The sequence below is a fragment of the Gymnoscopelus microlampas genome (genome assembly GCF_963454915.1).
Source record: "Gymnoscopelus microlampas genome assembly, chromosome: 17".
In the NCBI taxonomy this organism is placed as follows: Eukaryota; Metazoa; Chordata; class Actinopteri; order Myctophiformes; family Myctophidae; genus Gymnoscopelus; species Gymnoscopelus microlampas.
This window is the reverse complement of record NC_139954.1, coordinates 14415687-14438673: the sequence shown is the minus strand read 5'-3', so window position 1 is coordinate 14438673 and position 22987 is coordinate 14415687. Positions and strand designations below refer to the sequence as shown.

The 22987-nt window shown below is 40.7% G+C and overlaps 2 protein-coding genes across 5 annotated transcripts in view; both read right to left on the bottom strand.

The window, feature by feature from the left end:
• Positions 1–6804, bottom strand: part of pde9aa (phosphodiesterase 9aa) — a 35327-nt gene extending 28523 nt beyond the window's left edge. For 2 of the 3 annotated variants that reach the window (XM_084084500.1, XM_084084499.1), the window contains exon 1: positions 6635–6804. In XM_084084500.1, coding sequence (XP_083940626.1) covers positions 6635–6697 — 63 coding nt within the window. In that variant the 5' untranslated portion in view covers positions 6698–6804. The remainder of the gene's footprint in view (positions 1–6634) is intronic. The other variant, XM_084084501.1, reaches the window with a different exon arrangement.
• Positions 6805–8895: 2091 nt separating this feature from the next.
• Positions 8896–22987, bottom strand: part of slc37a1 (solute carrier family 37 member 1) — a 28302-nt gene continuing 14210 nt past the window's right edge. Inside the window, exons 10-21 of one of the 2 annotated variants that reach the window (XM_084083962.1) lie at positions 21666–21740; positions 20799–20837; positions 19649–19777; positions 18500–18590; positions 16724–16786; positions 16335–16420; positions 15491–15539; positions 14589–14662; positions 14126–14204; positions 13672–13769; positions 12773–12837; positions 8896–12073 (exon numbers count right to left, since the gene is read on the bottom strand). In XM_084083962.1, coding sequence (XP_083940088.1) covers positions 12058–12073; positions 12773–12837; positions 13672–13769; positions 14126–14204; positions 14589–14662; positions 15491–15539; positions 16335–16420; positions 16724–16786; positions 18500–18590; positions 19649–19777; positions 20799–20837; positions 21666–21740 — 864 coding nt within the window. In that variant the 3' untranslated portion in view covers positions 8896–12057. The remainder of the gene's footprint in view (positions 12074–12772; positions 12838–13671; positions 13770–14125; positions 14205–14588; positions 14663–15490; positions 15540–16334; positions 16421–16723; positions 16787–18499; positions 18591–19648; positions 19778–20798; positions 20838–21665; positions 21741–22987) is intronic. The other variant, XM_084083963.1, reaches the window with a different exon arrangement.

Sequence of the window (22987 nt, the reverse complement as noted above, 5' to 3'; positions counted from 1 at the left end):
AAATCCATGGGTCCATTTTCATACTTTCAGAATTAAATGAACACTCACGAGTCTGCCTTGTACTAATGCAGGACAGACAGACAGACAGACAGACAGACAGACAGACAGACAGACAGACAGACAGAGCTGTAACTATCAAGAGGGACTTTTACTGTGTTTGTTACGGAATACAGTAGGGTGGATAGCTCTACAAGGGCCACCAACGGAGGGGGACTTCAGCTGTTGTTGCCACCATGCAAAGAAAGAGGGATGAAAGGAAGAGGGGTAGACATGAGAGGGGGGAGATGGACAAAGGTCAGGAAGCACTTTAAACAACCTTCTCACCAGCAGACGAGATGGTGAGAGAGAGAGAGACAGACAGACAGAGAGAGAGAAAAGGAGAGATTGAAACAGTGGTACAGAGACAGGGAGAGATCAAAATTTGTAAGCCCTATTCTATATTTTATACTTCGAGAATAGCCAATCTTCAAGTTCACAACGTTCAACTATTTTCTGGAAAAGAAAAGAGAAAAGAACACAAACAAATGTATGCTAGCCTGTTTGAGGTCCTGGTTAAGGACTCTGTTAATTCCTGCTCAGCTCAGTTTAGCATGGTTGCTAATTTTGCCCCTCGTCCTTTTTTTTATGAGAAAACGTAATCTATTCTTCAGCAGCAGCATGGATTTCAGTCAACTGCGCATGGGTGAATTACTTATTTATGTTTGTCCCTGTCCCAATCAACAAACTTTAGCGCTATTAGCATATGAAAGGAAGTTAGGATGTACAGTACTATATAGGCTATATATAACTAGTTGATTTACATGGCATGCATAACATTACTCAAGTAATGAGCCCTGCACACAGGCCTGTGGACGGGGTGAAAGTACACAGTAACATCCTCTGTGTTGGATTACATTTGTACACTCGCTGAGTTAAATGAACACTCAGGGATAGTTTTGAAACCACATGTACATGGAATCACCTGCCACTACTTTTCACCTGCCAGTGAGGAGCTTCACCGGGAGGACGCAGTGCATGCGGAGGAACACCCTATCCCTCACAGTTCAACATCCCTGTTGACAGGTGCCCTTACCAACCTGTAGGAGTCACTAGTGCAGCAACAAAGAATGCACAAAGAATGCACCTCCCGCAAACACAGTTGTGAGCGTTTTGTAGGAACGCACAGTCAAGTCGGATGCACAACGAAGGATTCGACCCCTAGTCTCTGTGATGGTGGGAAGGAACTTCTACCTCTGCTACCCAAGCACCCATTGACCCCCATTTTAAAACCTTAACTACATGAATCCTAGTGTCCCTATTCTGGGCCTGTCAAAATAGGCGAACATTCTGCAAAATTAGGCGAACATTTGTCAAAAATAGCAAATGTACAAGCTGTTAAAACGTGTTGTGAGCTTGTAGATCGTCTATTTCCAGCAAAGAGATTTGTAGAGGGGAAAAAATATCTTTGTGTGATGGTAAGGCGTCCTCATTTTGTTCGGGCCTCATCGTGTCTACTTACAAAGACAAATGTCACGTGGGGAAAACAAGCTACTTAGAAATTAATTTACACTATTGCGTAATGACATGTAGCCTACTTCAAATTAAATGTTAGCCAGTACTAACAGCACTAGAGAGAATACTAGACCTCGAACATTTCAGGTCAGGGCTGAGAGAGTGGCTTTGAGAAACATGTGCAGGGTCTAATGGTCACGTGTGTGCACATCTGCCATTGTGTATCTTGATTGTTTGTGTACCTACATTTTGTGCCGCTGCGTGCGCGCGTGTGTGTTGGGTTTTCATGTGGGCATTGTGTCTACACAGTAGTTGCTGGTGGGTGAACATCACATGCTGATGATTACACATCATGGTGGTGTTCATGGAAGAATCTGTTTCAGTAGAACCACTACATAACAGTGCATCACGCCACGGTGGCGGCTGTCATCTGCTGCGCAAACACACCTTGAAAACACGAAGGAGAACACAATGCAGCCACTGCGGCTTTATTATGTTATCTCAACTGGAATAAAATGTAAGCACACGCTTACACTTATACATTACACTTATTACCGCTTATACAGTGGTGTGTGATGATGATGCATAATATCTCTTGTGCTATGTATAGGTGGCCACCCATGAAAAACACTTAGTTTAGATAGCAGAGAGAGAGGTAGCAGAGAGAGACACTCTACTATTGTGAGGAAGAGAAAAACAAAATCTCCACGTGCATCCCGCCTTGTGTGACATTATGCATAATGATGCTCAATGGCATCTGACGTAAGCATAGGCGTCATATCAATTTCACAATGTTTCCGTCAGATTATCCAATACAAGCAAATTAACCTATATTGTCACAATCCATCCCCGACTGCATGTTACCTGATATCATGTGACGCACACGTGCTGTACACATTTGCATGTCATGAGAGGTTTTCTTTGTAACCACATAAAACAGAAAACGTTATTGTATAACCAAGTCAAATCCACTAGAATGCAAATGAGGAAGATGTGGAAATGCCACATTCAAATCTATTATCTAAGGGCCCACCGGGGACAGCAGAGCATGTAAAGCAGATAATCTGATTAACAACCCTGATTCTGTACGAGAGTAGTCTATACAAGTTGGCAAAATAAATGAAAAAAGACAAAGGCGGGTGAAAACAAAAAGGCGCCCACGTGGCTCAGTACATTGTTTCAAATCACGAAGCTGTCACTTGACCCGTTTGTGTGTAATACCTACAACTGAATATGCAAAAGCACATGCACACGCACACACACACACACACACACACACACACACACACACACACACACACACACACACACACACACACACACACACACACACACACACACACACACACACACACACACACACACACACACAGACAGACAGACAGACAGACAGACAGACAGACAGACACACTGACACACACAGACACACACGCGCGCGCACACGCGCACACACACACACACACACACACACACACACACACACACACACACACACACACACACACACACACACACACACACACACACACACACACACACACACACACACACACACACACACACACACACACACACCAGGCAGTCAAACCAGTCATTATAAACCAATGATACTGTCTTGAATTTGCTTGTAAAAGCAAGGAGTAAACGCAGCAGTGACAGATATGTGAGAAAAATCACTACACTTGGCAGAGCAACAGCCAGTTTACCAGCTATAATTGATTCAATTATAATTTCATGTGGTGTCAAATTCAAATGTATGGTTGCACAATTACCCACAACAAAATCAAAGTGCCAGCACTGATTGCAGAAATTACCAAACAACAAGGAGCTGCTATCGTTTCATCACAGGGAACGTTGTTCCATTTAATTTCCATTTAATTATTTTGAAATGACATTTGAAAATAAACTGCAGCCCACCTTACGATCGCATTGAAGGGGTGACAGATTGGTTTCTAATCATACAGCTTAGACTGGGATTATTCCAGTGGTGGAAAGTAACTAAGTACATTTACTCAAGTAACTTTGAGCATTTCCATTTTTCGATACTTCACTACGTCTCAGCAGATAATTTATATTTGTATTATTAATACAAAACCCATATTTTATACTTCGGGTATTCGAAGTAGCACATCTACAAGCTCACAATCGAGTGGGCGGCCGGACGGTGCATGTCACAAGCGTAACATGCGGACCTGCGAGGTGCACCGTTGCGCCGATCTGCACCAAACTTGGCACCAACACTGCTTAGGAGTCTGCCATCAGAATAGCCACACCAGGGGCCCCTAACGTGGCCCCTGGGGGTGCCTCTAACGTGGCCCCTGGGGGTGCCTCATCTGCTCAAAATAGGACTAGGTTTGAAAGCTGCGTAACAGCCTGAAAATCTACTAGTTGAAAACTTCCAAACATTTTCAAAAATAGCAGATCTGCATGCTCACAATGCGTGGCTATATGAACCATAGTGAGCTTTTAAATCGGCTATTTTTTAACATTTTGAACAAGCCGTAAGTGGTTTGTTTGCTTTTAAATCAAGTTCAAATGTATGAGAAATGTTTAGATTTTTTTGTCAAAATATCGGCAATCGGTGGTCTAGTACTCTCCAAAATCCGGATGGGCATTGGTGTGACTAAACTAAATTGGGGAGAAAAAGGGATAAAGAAATAACTAAATAACTTGAATGGACAGTATACACAGTGAAATCTTCAGTGTTACTTTATACCTTTGTAATCCTGAAAGTGTGCAAATGGAACCAAATGGATCCATTTGGATACACTGCATAAATAATGTATACACTGTATAAGTATACAGTGTATTACGGTTTATAAACGTACAACGTGCTGTTGAGACAGACATTATTTCTTACAGTATGGACTGTGGATGAACTCCATAAAGGCAAAGGTGCTGGAGGGGAATGCAATAAATAAGAAGCACCGTGGAGGCATAAACCTTGTTATATGGTTCGTTTATGACCGTGGCCATCTACTGCACAGGGTGTTAGTGTAAACAAAGCTCTGGATGGGATCTAGGCCACTGTTTGAAGACTGTAATGGACATGGAGAGCAGGGTACAACTAACTGTGGTATTACTCATTACCGGACACTCTGTGTAATTATGCACGCTGAATCATTGGGGATTGCAGTGTAACGGTTGAATGTGCGTGGGATATAACGAGCAAGGTTTCGGAATTAATTATTAATATGTTTTTGGGGGGTGTTGCTTTCACAGTTAAAATCCATAGAACATTGTCATATCAATAATACAGTCTACCTTTCAATTAGAAAGAGTCAAGATATTAATATCATCAGATGCCCAAAGGGCAATAGTCCATAGCTTAATCATTAATTATTGTGAACAATAATCATGATCGTTACCTGGCATACTTTTTGATGTGTCTGCTGTGAGACCAGACCAGGTTTAATCTCTGTGATTATCAGTTTCATGACATGGCTTCTATTGGTCTGTGGTTATACAAAATCTGTGTTCAATGAAGGTTTAATTCTCAAAGGAGTCAATGAAACAAGGCTATATGCTCCTTCCTGTGTGGTTATCTTATTCCTTTTTATTGCGCTGCTGTTTTATTGTAATATTATTTATCATATGTTTTTTATATATAATATATATAATAAGTTCCATTTTATATCTTCCTGTTTCATATGTTTTGTCTGATTTGATCTTTGCTTTTAGCAATCTGCATGCTTTTGATGCAGCAGATGTACTACCACTATGCCTGTCTTAGTATCAAGTGTGCTATATAGATTTGACTTGAAATTGACTTAGCTCAGTACACTGTAAAATCCTGAGTGCAAATGCAAGGTTAAAGTGTACAAATGGATCCATTTGGTTACATGTGTACTAAATAAATTAATACTTAGAAAGAAAAAAAAAACGAATTTCCTTTTACAAAAAGCAGGAACATAGCAAGTCAATAAATATACAGAATTTAGTTTGCAGAAACCTTGAGGCAAAAGTTTGCCACACTACTGTCAAATCTGCAATCTGCAATACCAGTGAAAGTAGTTCTTGTGACATACTGTGTAAAGGTCACCAGTGCCAAATAATTAGAAATAATTTGCATACAGTTTCATTGCTGCTGCAATGTTAATTCTCCACCACCTGGGTTATTCTTCAACCTATGATCCCACAAGCTACCCAGAGGGAACAAGGGGTTTTAAATAATAATAAACATTGTGCTTTTGGATATCTGTCACAAATTCACCAGCAAAGTCTGCCCCCCCCCTCTAGAAAGAAAAAGAAAACCACGCACTGTAATTAAGTGCATTGCTGTTGAAAACATTGTTTACTGTAGATGAATGATTCATCAGTGGTGTAGTACATTTACTCAAGTACTGAACTTTTTTTTTTTTTTTACTTTACAGAGTATTTCCAATTTTCTGTACTTTTACTTCTCCTCCACTACATCTCGGAGACAAATATTATACTTTTACTCCACTACATTGCAATTATTTGACAACTTTAGTTTAGTTACTTTATAGATTTTGATTATTATTAAAAAACATACATTAATCACTTCAGCTCTGTATACATTTCGGTTATTTTAAAATGTGTTGCAATGTGACACATTGTGAGCTTGTGGATCAGCTATTCTCAAAACTTGTGAAATGGGACATTCTGCATAATGAGTAATTTCTACTTTTGGTACTTCAGGTACATTTTGATACCAATACCTTTGTACTTTTACTCAAGTAAATTTTAGATTCCAGACTTGTAACAGAGTATTTCTACATTGCAGTATTGATACTTTTACTACATAAAATGTGAGTACTTTTTCCACCACTGTGATTCATACATCATGATTATAGGTTTAGTTATAACATGCAGCTTAATACTCCTATTAGCCTACTTTATGCATTAAATGAGAGGGTGGCATTTCAAGTGCAATTCGTCATTTGTTCCCAAAAAGCCCTTCAATCTTCAAAAAAGAAAGAAGAAAAACAGCAATCGTATGCAAAATGAGTATGAAGATGCCAAATATTTATGCATTTGGCCCCAAACATTTGGCATCTTCATACAAATGTATCAATTACCACTGAGGATTTGACAGTAAAATCCTGAGGATTTGACAGTAAAATCCTCAGTGTTAATTGATACATTTGCAACAGTGATTATCAACGACTATCACGTGTACCTTCTGAATTCTGCCGTCGACATCCAGGTAAATGACTCGGTAGGAGGACGATGCGGTGCCCATCTCTCCTCCCCGCTGTGTGACTGTAGTGTCCCCGACCCCGACAGACAGACAGACAGTCAGTCAGCCACCAAACTGTGTGTGGCAGCAACCTACGCGCTCCGTGCGTCAGACACTGTCCAGGAGCCTCCTTCAGTAATAAGACGAGAATGGCAGCGTTGCCAGATTTTGTGAAAGAAATAAGCAACCAGGTCTATGAAAAAAAAGGCCAAGAAGCGACTGGGCAGTGGCTACTTGAAAATAGCAGATCTACAAGCTCTCAACGCGCCGCGATAGCTGGTGGGTCCCTGGTGGGTAATAAAAAAAAATAAAAAAACGTAACCACCAATATTACAACGACTTTACAGAAAAAGAAGCCCAAAGTTGCTTGCAATAAGCGGACATGGCAACACTGATAATAAGACGAATGGGTAAATGGAAGTCAGTGTGACAACCACATCTCTCTCTCTCTCTCTCTCTCTCTCTCTCTCTCTCTCTCTCTCTCTCTCTCTCTCTCTCTCTCTCTGTCAGTCTGCCACTCTCCCCCTTTCCCCCTTCTCTCTCTTTCCCTCACCAAGATGTATGCGTTTCATCTCATGAACCTTATTATCCACTCCAGGGCTCTATGCTCCCTCGACCCTCCCTCCATCCCTCCACGCACCGCGCGCCGTAGATTGCGAGGGAGGGCAGCTCAATTCATTATATTGATTCCATCGCACAATAGTGCTGCAGCGACACAGAAAGGTATAGCTACACAGTTGTAAGAACAACAGAGAGTATAAATAACTGAGGCTGTAGCCAGGTAACTTTCTCTCATCATCATCATCATCATCATCATCATCAGGGTTCCTTGCTGCCTATAAGCTACAATGGTGGATTGGTGGTTCTCACACATTTTAATGTAGGGACCCCCCATTTGACATTTTGGCCATGGACAACCATCTGAAAAGATGTTGTGCCAAGCAAGGACACACATAAGAGAAGATGTTAGTCTATACACATAGGATTGAAGTGGTTAAACTGTTCCTCCTTTTAGCTGGGGACTCCCTTCAAGGACTATGAGAACCACTGAGAAACATAATATGATATGAACTCACTATCACATTTGTTGACAATGTACATACTAACTACATACTGTAAAGGGGGTTAAAGGGCTTTATATATCTGGTCCCTGGTGGGTCATCATTATTGGCATGCTATCAATCAAAGCACAGATTTAAGATGAGTCGCCAAAATACTCAACTGGGGCAAAAGTTGAATTGCAATAAATCCAAATTAGTGTGTTTATGTGGTAGTGGTGGAGAGAATGGGTTAATGAAATGACATTAAAGATTGGCGTGACTCGGTGTAGGCTAGGCCTGCTTGTCTTTATTAACACGGTGGAAACATTCTTTCTTATAACTCAAAGTTAACATTCTTCTGCTGAATTAATGAATTCACTTAAATACTGATGTGACTGAATCAAGAGAAATCATGTTTGGAAACTGTTTGCTACCTACAAGCAAACCAGGACACCATTAACAGCTATCAGTCTATGTATTTAAACACTTAACCCTATATATACTTTCTCGACCGGTATACCCTATATACTATACTATATACTAGGGACCCCTACTTAAACCCTTCTGTACAAAATGTCTTCATTGAAAATAGCCATCTAACCTCACACGTGAGATTGTAGATTGGCTATTTCCGCTGACTGTTCGACCGCGGTCAGCAGGTAGTGAAAGTGAAGACAACCCCGGGTTGAAATTAGTTAAGTCATTATAATATTATTTATTTATTTGAAGGATTTTACCCTGTGTGAGAGAGAGGAACAGGGTCAACCAGAGACTGAGTGTAATTATGTCAGTGTGTGTCAATGAAACAGACAGTGTGTGTGTGTGTGTGTGTGTGTGTGTGTGTGTGTGTGTGTGTTCCCTTGCCTCTGCCTGTGTCACTGAGTGGGTTAGAGCCTGTCAGGAGGTTACCATTTCAAAGTGACACCTGCCATCTCCAGCTGAGCCTGAAGGCCCCTCAGTGTCCTTAATTAGACTGCCTGTGGTAGTACACTGCACAAGGAGCCATCAAAAACACCACGCTCATATACTTACCTGAAGAAAACAAACTTGACACCATGAATAAAAGAAAACAATTTGAAAGGTTTGCTTTCCCCACAATACCTTGCAATGTAATTTACAGAACCCAAACCAATACAATTGCTGCGTGGAGTGGAGTCAGGCAGTATTTAGTCTTTTTTTTATTATAATTCTTTTTTTTTTTTACAAATCTGTCCAGTAAATATACAAACATCAAAAAGGCACACAAGTTTCAAGTACAAGGTCTACCACGGACACATGACATTAAATATACATTTAAAATCTACGCCTCCACCAAATATGTTCTCGTACTTGGAGAGCGGTATAGCCTGAGTCATACTTGGTTGCGTGTCGTGTGCCGAAAATAGCAGATGTACAAGCTCTCTGCATGACGCGTTGTGAACTTGTAGATCGGCTATTTTAGGTGTGCGACATCGCCGTGCACCAAGTATAAATCAGCCTTGTGGAGTTTGCCTCAATGCTACCACCATGAAAAGGTACAATGTGAGTTATGATACAAAATCTGATCAGGCAATTTGGTATTCTGTGGATTTTACTTCCTAAACGGAATAGAGTAAATAAATAAATTTAACATACAACAACCATAAACATGAAAAAAAAGTAGTAACCCTTTCAAAAAGATGAACACCACTCAGTTTAACCAATATGTTATTCCTATGGTCTAATGTTAATATGGACATGTACTGTACAACCTGTTTCCCAAAGCAGGTTTGATCCATTTGTAACAGAGTGTACAAATGTAATCAAACTGACGTGTAAGGATCCATTTGGTTACATCTGTACACTCTTGGAATTACAAATGAATCAAATTAGCTTTGGGAAACAGGTTGTCCATGCTACAATTGTATACTCTCAAAGTTAAACAAACAGTCAGGATTTTGAAGTGAATGGACAACAACCCGTTTCCCAAAGCTGGTTTGTATCAAGAGTAGCTTTGGGTATAAAGGAGCCTGCTAGCTACAACTATAACAATATGATTGTATGAATAACATTAATTGAGCAGTGTTCTCTTTTCAAGAGATTAAGACACTACAGCTGATCTATTTAAAGTGATGTTGAACTTTGGTAGAACCTTGGATTGGTCGTATAGCTTCCTGGGCATGATATAAGTCCATATATATTGACCATCATGTTCATCTGTTGCTTCTGTGCTCTGTCAACGAGGAACACGTAGTAGCACTTCTCTCGGTCTCCATTAACTCTCATGGTTAAACAGGTCTCGCAGATAACCAAATGCGAACCAAGTGGATTCCACCTACTGTAGTATATACAGTAGGTGGAATCCACTTGGGTGTATTATATACAGAGTATATATGTGTATAAATAAATGAATATAAACAAGGCCTAGTGGGTTTCTTTTTTACTTTTCTTTTCTACAGGTTGATCAGAAAACTGGGGCGCTAGTAGAATCCTGAATGCAACGACAGTATAAGACTAGAAGGGAAATTTGGGGACAGCCGAAACATCACAGAAACTGTAAAAAGGATCAACAAAGCATTCACTATGATGATGTAGACCAGTGGTTTTCACACTTTTTGAGCCCATGGCACACCTATGACCAAGTCGAGATCTCAAGGCACACCTGTATTTGTGAAAATAGCCAATCCACAACCTCACAACACATTGTGAGCTTGTAGATCTGCTTCGTCATACAACAAAGCATAAATCAGGCTTAAAAGGGGTTTGGCTGAGAATTTTTCGCACAACTTTCTAATGCTTAATGTATGCTCTGGTGTATGGCGGTGTCGTAAAAATAGCTGATCTACAAGCTGATGTGTTATGAGCTTATGGATCAGCTATTTTCAGCACCCAAACACCATCATACGATGCAGTACAAATTGAGCTTTAACCGTTTATTCTTGCCACAAATCTTTGGTCTTAACTAGGCTTAAGTAAGCAGATGCAAGGCAGGCTGGAAGAGATGAAGATGTGGAGATACACTCCTATTGGTAGACTCCACTTTGTTCGCATTTATTTATCTGCTAAAAGCATGATTTTGAGTACTGTTTTGTCATGCAATGAGGGAAATGGAATAAGAAAAAGCTATTTCAGATTCCCCGCTCACAGAGCACATAAGCAACAGATGATGATTGACATTAAATGGACTTAAATAACATGACCAGGAAGATATACAACCTAAGGTTCCACCAAAGTTCAGCATCACTATACCTACTTAACATTGCACTGTATTTATATCCACATAACAATGTTAATGGTTGACAGGTGTCATCTGATTGGACACAAACTTTACATTCGTAACATCCAAAACCCTCCCCCAAATTCCCAAGATCCCCTGCTGCACATACAAGAAAAAACGAATTCACCATTATTTGGTGGCTTTATATAAAATACATCAGTACTTTCAGATAAGGACACACAGTGATCTCTATGAAAAAATACAATGAAAACCACTACAAAACCAAGTGGAATAATTTAAAAAGGCCTTAAAATTAAAATAAAAAATAGACATCTCTGGGTTTTAATTACAGCGTATCCCTCCCACAGAAACAATAATCTCTTTGGTTCAGTAAGGCAAGAGTGACAAGACACCATCGTCTTAGAGAAGACCTGCCAAGCAGCAGAGCAGTTCATCAACGGTGTAGTGTTAGTGGCATAATTTGAGAGAGAGAGAGAGAGAGAGAGAGAGAGAGAGAGAGAGAGAGAGAGAGAGAGAGAGAGAGAGAGAGAGAGAGAGAGAGAGAGAGAGAGAGAGAGAGAGAGAGAGAGAGAGAGAGAGAGAGAGAGAGAGAGAGAGAGAGAGAGAGAGAGAGAGAGAGAGAGAGAGAGAGAGAGAGAGAGAGAGAGAGAGAGAGAGAGAGAGAGAGACAGAAAGATAAGACATACAAAGAGATCGGTGAGGGAGAGAGACAGAGAGAGGGCTGTGGGAATTATAGTGTGTTATGTCTTATGTGGTTGTGTTTTTTTATGTCACAGTTAAAGTTTTTCCACCAACCATTACGCTGGCATTGTCCTTTTTTCCAGTCTTGTTTGAAGTTAAACGATTCAAACGTCTTTGTGTGTGTGTGTAGAGTACAGTATGTGTGTGTGTGTGTGTGTGTGTGTGTGTGTGTGTGTGTGTGTGTGTGTGTGTGTGTGTGTGTGTGTGAATATATGTACTGTATGTGGCTGTGCTAATGCCTGATGCCCAAGAGAGGGTCGAGTTGTGGTCCGAATCAGTCCAGTCCAAGCGTAGACAAGTGGTTTGATGTACAGGACTGTGTGTGTGTGTGTGTGTGTGCGTGTGTGTGTGTGTGTGTGTGTGTGTGTGTTTGTGTGTGCGCGCGCTCAGTGCTCCTTCAACCTGTAAGACAGAGAGAGAGACAGTTAACTTAATTTTTAACATCTAGGCAGGCTTTTGTGTGCACCCCAGACAGTTTAACTTAAAACAGTCTGGGGTGCACAGAAAAGCTAGAGTATACAATAAAATAACCACAGAAATGTTCTGTAGTGAAATACCCCTTTAAATCCTATACATTACTTAGTTGACCGGGTCCCCAGGGGTTCTATACTAGGTACAGTAGTACTTCTCTCTACATGGGATGATGGAATGTTCGACCTAGAATGTGGATGCTAGGGTTAAAGACAAGCATTGTTACATGCTGGATGTCAATTAACTCAACAATCGAATCCATGTCACGATCATATCCAGCTTTTTTTGATTGATTGAATACTTTATTAACAGTTTGCCAAACAGTGCCAAAAACAAGGCACGGTGGCACAGATTTATACATAAGAATACCGTTGTCAATAAACACACGAATATAAAGGAAAATAATCCAAATCAGTCCCTTTTACAGATAAGAAATGCAAACAGATGTGCCGTTTGGTTATGATGGTAACTGTTTTGAGAAGATGGTTGCATGAGCAATGGCCAATGGGACATGGAATAGGGCAATAGAGTGATGAGCTGAGCACTACACAGCCCAATAAAAATAGATTGTGTGAAAAAATGTATTGCATGATGGACAAACAGAGGGACCAATAGAAAAGTGCAACTCACTCTACAGTGGAGATGGGGTGTGATTTGCCTGAGGTCAGCTCATTGGTTACTAACCGCAGCAGTAACTGTAAAACAGGACACACACAGAGTCAAATATTAGCTGATACATATTCAGAATCTGAATCGTGCTATAAATGCGTGAAATCTCTGTGCCGATGCCCATCGGACTAGTTATTTTAATTGTCACGTATGTCTGCACATAAGAGGAATTGGTCTGGTGAGGTTTGTACATTATATTAGACTAAATAACGACAATATAAAAAAACAAATGAGGTTCTCAAATATATATAGAACATTTTAAAATAAAGAGAAAGCATACTAGATATAGTCTGTCTCTTCTAAAATACAGTAAAAGCTACAGAGGTTAATAATACATCATGCTATGTCAGAGTGGAAATACAATGACAACCACTATACAACCAAGCAGAATCATTTCATCATCATATATCATATAAAATGATAATAGAAATGACTAGGTTTACAATACAAATCTATTTGGTTTAGTAAGGTGAGAGGGACACTGTGGTAAGTGTGGCAAAACAGAATAGAGATTCTTGAGAGTGAGTGAGTGAGTGAGTGAGTGAGTGAGTGAGTGAGTGAGTGAGTGAGTGAGTGAGTGAGTGAGTGAGTGAGTGAGTGAGTGTGTGTGTGTGTGTGTGTGTGTGTGTGTGTGTGTGTGTGTCTTTGACCACCAAATTGTTGCAGCACATGTCAGATATCGAGTCAGATACTGTATGTTCAGTAATATATGAAGTTTCATGGCCTTGTGTTGCGATTTGACGAGGATATTGTATTGAGGCATTGTAGACAGAGTGACATGATTAGACAGCCTCATGATTAGAACAGTTTCACAATGCCACTTCATGTCTCAACTAACAACCCAAACTCAAAGCACTCACCAGCAGAGCTAGGAAGTCAGCAGTCATCAGCATGTAGAAGACCCGGTCCCAGCCGCCTGCAGACAACAGTCCAGCCAGCAGGGGGCCTAGTGCTGCACCTGTCAACACACACAAGTAGAACAAAAGTGAGAGTCTGAATAGGCTCTGTGCATAAATGTAGTCCCAGTTTTCACACACATGACACCTTCACATGTGTTACCAGTTCAAATATGGTGCTGAGCCAATCAAACGAAGCTATGGGGAAATGAACTGGAACAGGAAACAGATATGCCACCTTCTGAAAACTGGACTACATTTATGTACAGAGCCTAATTGACAACATTCACATGGATCAAAATAAATTATATGTGTTTTGAGAGCATTAGATGATTAATCATCATATTTTCCCAGTCGTTAGAGGGTTTAAGTGCTGGATCCATAAACAACTGTGTTCGGGTTGAGTACTGGCACTGACCTACAGATCCGGTGCCGTCAATGATGGCCGTGACTGTGGATAAGGCTCTGGCGTTTCCTTTCAGGCTCTTGTGAGTCCCCTAAGGTAAGAAGAGGTCAAATGAGACAGGGAGAGAGGTGGTCTTGAGGTCTGTACAGTTTTAACTTGTGGCAGTTTATTTCAGACATAAGACTGATTATTACTATTACCAGCTTTGTTGTTTACTCGATTCTGACTTCAATCATGGCATTCTGTGGCCTGTTATTTCTACGTTTACGTTGCTATGGAAGTGGAAGATATCTATCTGTAACTCAATACTTGAATCGGTTAATTGTCCAATGATGTCCGCCTCACTGTAATTTATTCCTTGCTTAAAAACAGCTGTATCACTCACAATACAAAACAAATCATTGACTGGGAAGGTGATGCCACACACACACACACACACGCGCACACGCACACGCACACGCACACGCACACTCACCAGGTCAGCAGACACTGCGGTTGTAATAAGGGCATACGGTCCATTAACCAGGCCTCCACACACCAGCAACATACCTGGAAGGAGGAACATCACATTCATCATACAAGTTACCCATAAGGCAGAGATTCCCAAACTGTGGGCTGCGACGATATTGCAAGTAGCCCCCAAATAACTGGCAAAACAAAACCCTGAGATTTTAATGACAATGTAACATTAATATAAAGGGTTAGGGTCACTTAACACGGCAGTCGAAAGGTGGGCCACGAACACTTTCGACTTTCAGCTAGCTTATTTAAAAGGCATAGCTTGTGTGAATAGCTTGGGAATAGCTGGTGAATCAACCAGCTCCGGTCATTCATCTTCTCCATCTATAAACACATGAATCTCTGTGTGTGTATCTGTGTAAATTCTTTGCCCATATAATGGAGATCCCTGAGCTCTTCCAAGCCGGTGCGTCATACATGACTGACGTAATCTATTGGCCTCCAAGTACTCCAAGATAACAGGTACTGCACTACTGCACTAAGTACTCTGACAATGGGTACAGAACTAATTTAGCTACTGTACTGCACTATAAGTACTCTGACAATGGGTACAGCACTACTTTAGCTCACGGTGGCTCAGTGAGACGGAATTACAATGAAGTACAACTAAAGTCACACTTATCTGCAACGAATGAGTCAAACTGAGAAGGAATCAAACATCATCATGGGTGGGCCTTGCGGCATTAAACTGATAAATTGACACTGGTGGATTTGTCTGTTATTGCACTAGTACCCAATGTCCTAAACCTTTACAAAAAAAGACAGCAGTGTTTGTGACTTATGTTGGATGGCAACACAAATACAGCAACATTAAGCTAGTGATGGAATAAGTAAGAAATTAAAGAAATGTTCTCTTACCAATGGTTGGCCCCATGCCAAACTGGCTGATCATGGAAAAACCATAGAGCTGAAAAAACATAGAGACATGAAATCAATACTCTCCGTTTCATTGTTGCACTCATGGCTCACACATCATGACAGATTGTCAGATAGAATGAGTTACCCAGACAACAACTGTTACAGAAACACTCAAGTACCCATCACTTCAAATTGCCCTCTCTTATGTAAATGACCCCCCAAAAAGGAATACATTCATTATATAACTTTGATAACATCAAAAACATTGATATATCTGCAAGCAAAATGATCTCTCTCAGATCATAAGAGCCAAATGCAGCAGGTTTGGTTCATGGCCTAGACAATAGGAGGTGCCAGAGAAAGCAGTGAGAGAGAGGGATCGAAGAGAAGGAGATTGAGATAAGGAGACATAAAGTTAGATAGAGGTCAGAGAGAGGAATAGGCTTAAACAGTTCATTTTTCAGGGCACCCAAATTGACTTTGATATAGACCACAGACCCCCATTTCAAATGATTCTGTACAACAGCCCCTCATATGAAAAGATATTTTGGTTTCAATTCAATTGTCTAATGTCATTATTGTATGTGAGAAATAGATTCATATAAACATATTGTTAGAATATTCACCCTCATACAAACATATTGTTAGAATATTCAGACAAATATGTTTTCAAGTAAACAGAATTATAGTGACATCAAACTTCTAATATGGCTGACCCGCTGGAACATTCAAGGAACCCAAGGGGGTCCCTGAGCCACACGTTGAGAACCCTTGGGCTAAGGCACTGACAGAAAATATCTAGCATTGCCAAACTTCCATCCTATAATGAGTATGTGAAACTCACCGTTGGGGCGGCTAGCAGCAACATTATTGCGCATGTAGTGGCTCTCATCCCCAACTTATCAGAGATGACCCCAGCCAGGATCCCACCTACACACACACACACACACACACACATATCACCGGAACAGTTATATCAGGTCACTAAATTACACTCTATACTGCTCACACTAAACCCTGAGTTATACTTGGTTGCGCACTGGTGTCGTGAACCAAAAATAACAGATCTACAAAGCTCAGCATCATGCTGTGACGCATTCCGTCTTAAGGCTTAAGGAATGCAGAGATATGCACATAAACAGATAGACACACGCATGCCACATTATGGGACATAAAGATTAATATCAATGCAAAAAGCACACATTAGGAGAAATGAGAAAGGATAAGACCTACCCACAATTCCTCCCACGTCAAACAGGGTGGAGAGATCTCCAGCTCTTTTGGCATCCAGGTGGGCTGAAATGCGGGCACACACACACACACACACACACACACACACACACACACACACACACACACACACACACACACACACACACACACACACACACACACACACACACACACACACACACACACACACACACACACACACACACACACACACACACACACACACACACACACATGTATTGTTCCTGTCAGGCATTGCGTTCAGTCTAACATACCAAAGCTAACAATAGAAGTGAATGTGTTGTTGAGATAAATGTGGATTGGAAGGATGAGGGTGTGTGTGTGGGTCAGAAAAGAGTAAGAAAGAAGATGATGAAAAGTAGGAACCAGGAAGAGAGGGACATGGAAGCAAGGTAAATGGACTACATTTACAATACATAGCGATTTTCTAGTCTTTCCTGTCACTCCATTGTGCTTTACAAAGAAATTCACATTGACCCATTCACGCACTCCGCAACAACAGATATACGGTTACACATTACATGCTAAAGTGGTGCACATTCACACGCCGACAGCGGAGCAGCCATACAAGGCTCCAACCTGTTCATCGGGAGCAGCTGATTTATACTTGGTTGCGCCGATCTACAAGCTTACAACATGTGACACAACACTGTGACACATTGTGAGCTGGTAGATTATTTTGTATTTTAGCTGTGCAACACCGGCGTACAACAATGGATAAATCAGGCCCCAGGGGTTCAGTGTCTTGCTCGAGGACACTTCAACATGCAGCCAGGAATCGAACCAGGAAACTACTGGCTCCCAGACAGCTGCTCTCTACCCCCTAGCCACTGTTGCCCACAGTATACAAAGTCTAAACGATGACTTTGAATTCTATTTTGGTATAATTTGTAAATAATGTTGTTATTGGAATGTGTTTGTGTGACTTTACCCAATAAACATTAAGTTGTAAAAAAAAAAAGAACAAGTGAATGTACAGGTGTGTGACAGGTACAAACCCCCCATCAGTCCACCTTCAGCTGCAAATACCCAGCAGGTTTAGACAGATTGCCTTGGCAGTAACAGTTTAGATAACATTACTATGGTACAACAACGGCCACGCTTGTGCTTGCTGGGACCATGTTCTTTGCTGTGATACTTGATCGCTGGCAGGCTGTTCTGCAGAAGGCAGTGCAACTGTATCTCTGACATTACAGGCAGCCGCAGGTCAGAGCGGTGCTGAGCCCCTCCGCTGCTGTACGGAGCATAGTGTTAAAAAAATAGCAGATATACAAGCTCATAGCGCGGCAAATTTGAATGTATATTTTTTTTAAGTGAACATTTGTAACTAAAATCTTTGCTTCTGGGGGTCTCTGTAACTAATTATTTTGAGATGGGGGGTCCACGGCCAAATGACAGAGATGCGTTCCCCGATTGAATGGGTTAAAATATCAACCTCAACTTGCTAGCCAGCTGCTCAGATGATTGGAGACGTACTGGGTTGGAATCTGGTGAAAAGCCGGTTCTTCAGGTCCACACTATTTGTATGACAAGTAATCATCAACTAAAATGTTATGATTGTGAAAGCCCTATAGAGCGTGCCAAAATTCCTGAAAGGGGCGTCAACAAGTGTCTTTTGGTAGCGGCGGACATCTTTGAGGGGTAAAAACCAGGTTGACTTAACATTGCCCAATGCCACGCCCAATGCCAACGCCCCCCCGTGGTGACGATGCGTTGGCACGCTCTATACACGTGTTTCATACATACAGTACGTACCTGTTTTAGTTATGTAGAGAGGGAGCCAGAAAAGAAATGTGTAGCTGACCAACTTGGCAAACAGCAGAGACAGAGAGAACTCGATCACTCCCTGTAGAGAAGAACAGCACGGGGGTGAACAACACTGCATTAATAACACACTGAAGTACTGACAAATATGAAGGTACTTGTTCTGGATCACCAGACACATGGTGATGGTGAAGAAGATGAAGAACACGGCAGATGGTTTTAGTATGAAGTTAGTTAATTTATGACATGGCCCAGTGGCAATTGATATCCCGACCTGAAAAAGTATTTTCTGTTTACTAATGAGCTGGAGAGACAGGACAGGAGATCCCCGTTATTGAACTATGACTATGCTATGGGAGTATATAGCTATTTAAAACTTATTTTAACAAGAAAATATTACCCACAATCCCTTTAAGTTCTCTGTTGTAATTGTATAATCATGATAACCCAATGCTATGCTACACATGAGAGGTTTTGATTAGCAACCATAACTATGGTTAGAAATGTGGGGGAGTCTTGTTGCTAATCACTTACTACTGTATATCACTATAACTATATCATAACTATATCATAAAAGCGTAAATACACACAAGAACATGATGTATGGTCATTAATAAATAAAGCCCTTAACTCATTGAGTGCCCAAATTATTTCTGGCTATTTCTGCCCAGTGCAATTTTTATTTATTTATTTTTTCAAAGCAAAAGAAAGTGCTTTGGAAGCGAGATACAGCCTTTTTCAGTTATAAGTTAAACAAGGAGTGGATGGAGCTGCAAATCTTCAGATAATGATATCTTGGGTTGTGAACAAAAAAGAAAAAATATATATATATAGATTTTTTTTTTCAAAAACACATGAAACACGTGATTGGCACGTTGCACCATAGCGGTAAAACACGTGAAACACGTGAATGGCACTCAATGAGTTAACAGAAAAATTGTCTGTTTATGCAATGATGATATATGGCCAAAGTGTGTATACAGTATGTGTGAGAGACAGGGTATGGATGTCATGTAGATTATTATGACCAAGTGTGTGTGTGTGTGTGTGTGTGTGTGTGTGTGTGTGTGTGTGTGTGTGTGTGTGTGTGTGTGTGTGTGTGTGTGTGTGTGAGTGTGTGAGAGAGAAAGAGAGACTGACCGGTATACGCAGGGCGCCCATGAAGCTAATAGCCGATGGCTCCGATTCACTCTTCACCACAACTACCTGCTGCATTGGCACACACACACTGCCATGGTCTCTGGGTAGTAACAACTCTGTGTCATAACTCTGAATGAGAGAGAGAGAGCGTAAAGAAAGTAAAGAAAGAGAGAAAGGGATGAATAAAATATAATCTTATGTCTCTGAGGTACCCGCACCACATGGGGATCAAACTCTGGAAGGGAACCAGAGATTCATCTTGCGTCAACTGCCTCACATCCACCAGTTGCATTCCAATGACTCTATCCCTTCAGGATGACTTCAAGTGACTTATTCTTTTTATTTGATTGATATTCTATTCTTTGATCCAATTCTACAAAGATCAATGTTGGTATTTGTTCAAGTTGGTTGATTTGATAGTTTGACTGGGGATGAATTAGAAAACAACATCCCAAACCAGTCCCCCTGAAAGGATATGTTACCAGAGAGAAGAAACATTAATCATTCAATAAAAAAAATACAACCACCATAGCCAAGGGGGCAAAACGTTTGAAAACTCTGTTATCCAGTTATAACAGTTTAAAGATATTTTTGTTTTTCAGTTAGGGCTGCATGATTATGACTATGATAATCCTGATTTGTTTGATCATGATTATAAATCACGATTATTGAATATGATTCTGGTGGGAAAAAAATGATTTTATAGTATTCTTAATGATTTTGTTGCACATTGTGCTTCTCTGTACCCATCTTAAATGTGATTTTATTGTTCCTCTGTGAGCCTGATGGATGGAGGCATGAGTTGTACAATGTTCTGGTCATTAAATACTTGTAGTGATTAGGAGACGAGGGCAAGGTTCCACAGCTTATCAAATTATATGTTTAAACCAAGTTTCACGATTACATAACTTAAATCACGATTTCTGATTACTTTCAATTAATTGTGCAGCCCTATTATTCATGTGCCCGATCAATTGGGTTTGCCAAGTAAGCCAACACAATAAATGCCATAAAGTAATCTATGCAACCAGATTACATTTAAAGAAATGATAATGTGATTGATGTTTTCATCCAACCCCCCCAATAAGCATTGCCCCCTGGTGGCCTTAACCCACTGAGCTGACTGCACTGGAGGTAAATATACACCAACCTTTCTGTACAGCACAATATCCTCATTACTGTAGTATGCCTGAATGAATCATAATGACATGTTAAAGTGTAACTTACTGGCGACACAAGCCTGACTGATGCTGCGTTCACACTCGCGGCGATAAAGCGACAGGCTACAAGTCAAAGGAAGCCAGCAACACGATGAAGCTACTACAAACTGACAGCCGCCACTTGTCACTTGTCTGACGTGACGGGCGACGTGTTGCAAAAAGAAGCTGAGATGGCGTCAACGTTTTTCAGCGCTCCAATGACGCAGTGAAACCACTCAGTCATACGTTTTTGTTTCACCATTTCCGCTCCATTCTCTCTCCCCAGAATTCCTGCTGTGTTCCATGAATGGAAGAATAACTCATTCTTGCTGTTAATCAGTTACCTGTGCAATTCAACACTTCATCTGTGACTTGTCAGCCACTTGTAGCTGGCTATGCTTGGTCGTTTTGTTACTTTTGAGCCGCTAGTGTGAACGCACCATACGACAATGTTGCATGCCAAGAATAGCCTATCTGTCACGATGTGACACATTGTGAGCTTGTAGATCTACTATTTTCAGCATGTAACACTGTTGTACGACATTGTATGAAATAAGCATTATGCTCAAGCTGGTGTATGACTGAAAGACTGATTTTCAAAGTACACTGTAAAAGTCCTGGGTGTTAATTTAACTCAGTACAGTACAAAATTAACACTCAGGATTTTACTGTGTACCGTATGATGCATCAAGAGTATCACATGTGTACTGTACACATGAGCATACAGTTCATGTACACAGAGAGTCATACACACATGTGTCAATACAAACACACACACACACACACACACACACACACACACAATATATAAACAATACCTGTGTTTTTCCCTCTTTGTATTGCAGATACAACTCCTTGTGTCCATTCAGTCCATTCCTGCTCTTGGCTGGCAGCTGCAAAACAATTCAGAGCAGTCTAGTAGTCCCAAGAGATGTATAAACCTACTTGACTAATCAGCTGTCATTTATTTTTCTATCACACATTATTAATTATCTCCGTTACTTAACAGAGTTGCACAGGTTTCATGTTTTCACCCCATCCTGAGTGTTAAAGCTTCGATCCATAATTTTCATGTCCTACCCGGCATTCAAACCCGGAGCCTCCCGCATGTCAGACCAAATTTCTACCACTCTTGGTCAGGGGAGTTTCAGCAGTACTAATTGGCAACCAGTAGGTGTTTTTTTTTTGTTAAAGTGAAATGCGTGTCTATAAAGGTGTGTCTATGGATTTTATATTTAAACATTAAAGATTATTAACAAGAGCTTGTGACTAAATGATATAACATCGATCCATTGGCTACAGCGTCTCTGTCGGGTGGAAACCTCATATGACCAAAACTGTTACTTTTCAGGATTCAAATCCATAAATAGCAAAAGTAGCAGATTTACAAGCTACTGTTGATGCTTTTATGTGAAACTGTAGTATGATCAAGTAGGGCATTCATTTACGAATAAAAAGTTAAAATATGGACATAGGAGGTTTCTGCCCGACAGGAACGATATCCTGACAATTGCATTGTGAATGTACTGAAGGAATGCACTCTACTGACAGCAATCTCTTCAGTTACTTCAGGCTCACAGAAATATTTGGTTACACCTATTGTGATAGTACTTCTTACTGACTACCTTGGAAATTAAGTGTATTCTTTGGTTGTAATTCCCTCCGGAGAAGAGTGTAATTGATAAAGAGTGATAAAGAGTGTAAGCCAATACCAAAAATGACATTTTAAACACCTGGCATGGAGGCACAATGGCATTACAGTGACAAGACTCAAAAGCCTTTGTGTGGAAGTCGCATTGTCATCTGGCAAGAACGCACACAAGCTCCTTGGAGTCAACAAAACGTTTTGTCTGTATTGTCTACTCTAAAGTCTTTTATAAGATTAGGGAGTGAGAAATCTGCTCCCCTATTTGTTATTTCATAGAGGTAGCAAAAAGTCAAGCTGAGAGGGAAGAAGGGACTTGAGAAGGTAAACGACAAAGGCTCATCAAGAACCACCAGCTGATCTCGACAGCTATGCCTTTGGAGGGCAACTAACGATTTTTGACTTTCCAGTTATTGCAAAAGGCATTTCTGCCTTATTAGATATAACGAAGCAAAGGGGTGACATAAAACAGGCCAAACCCTGAACCGATGTGGA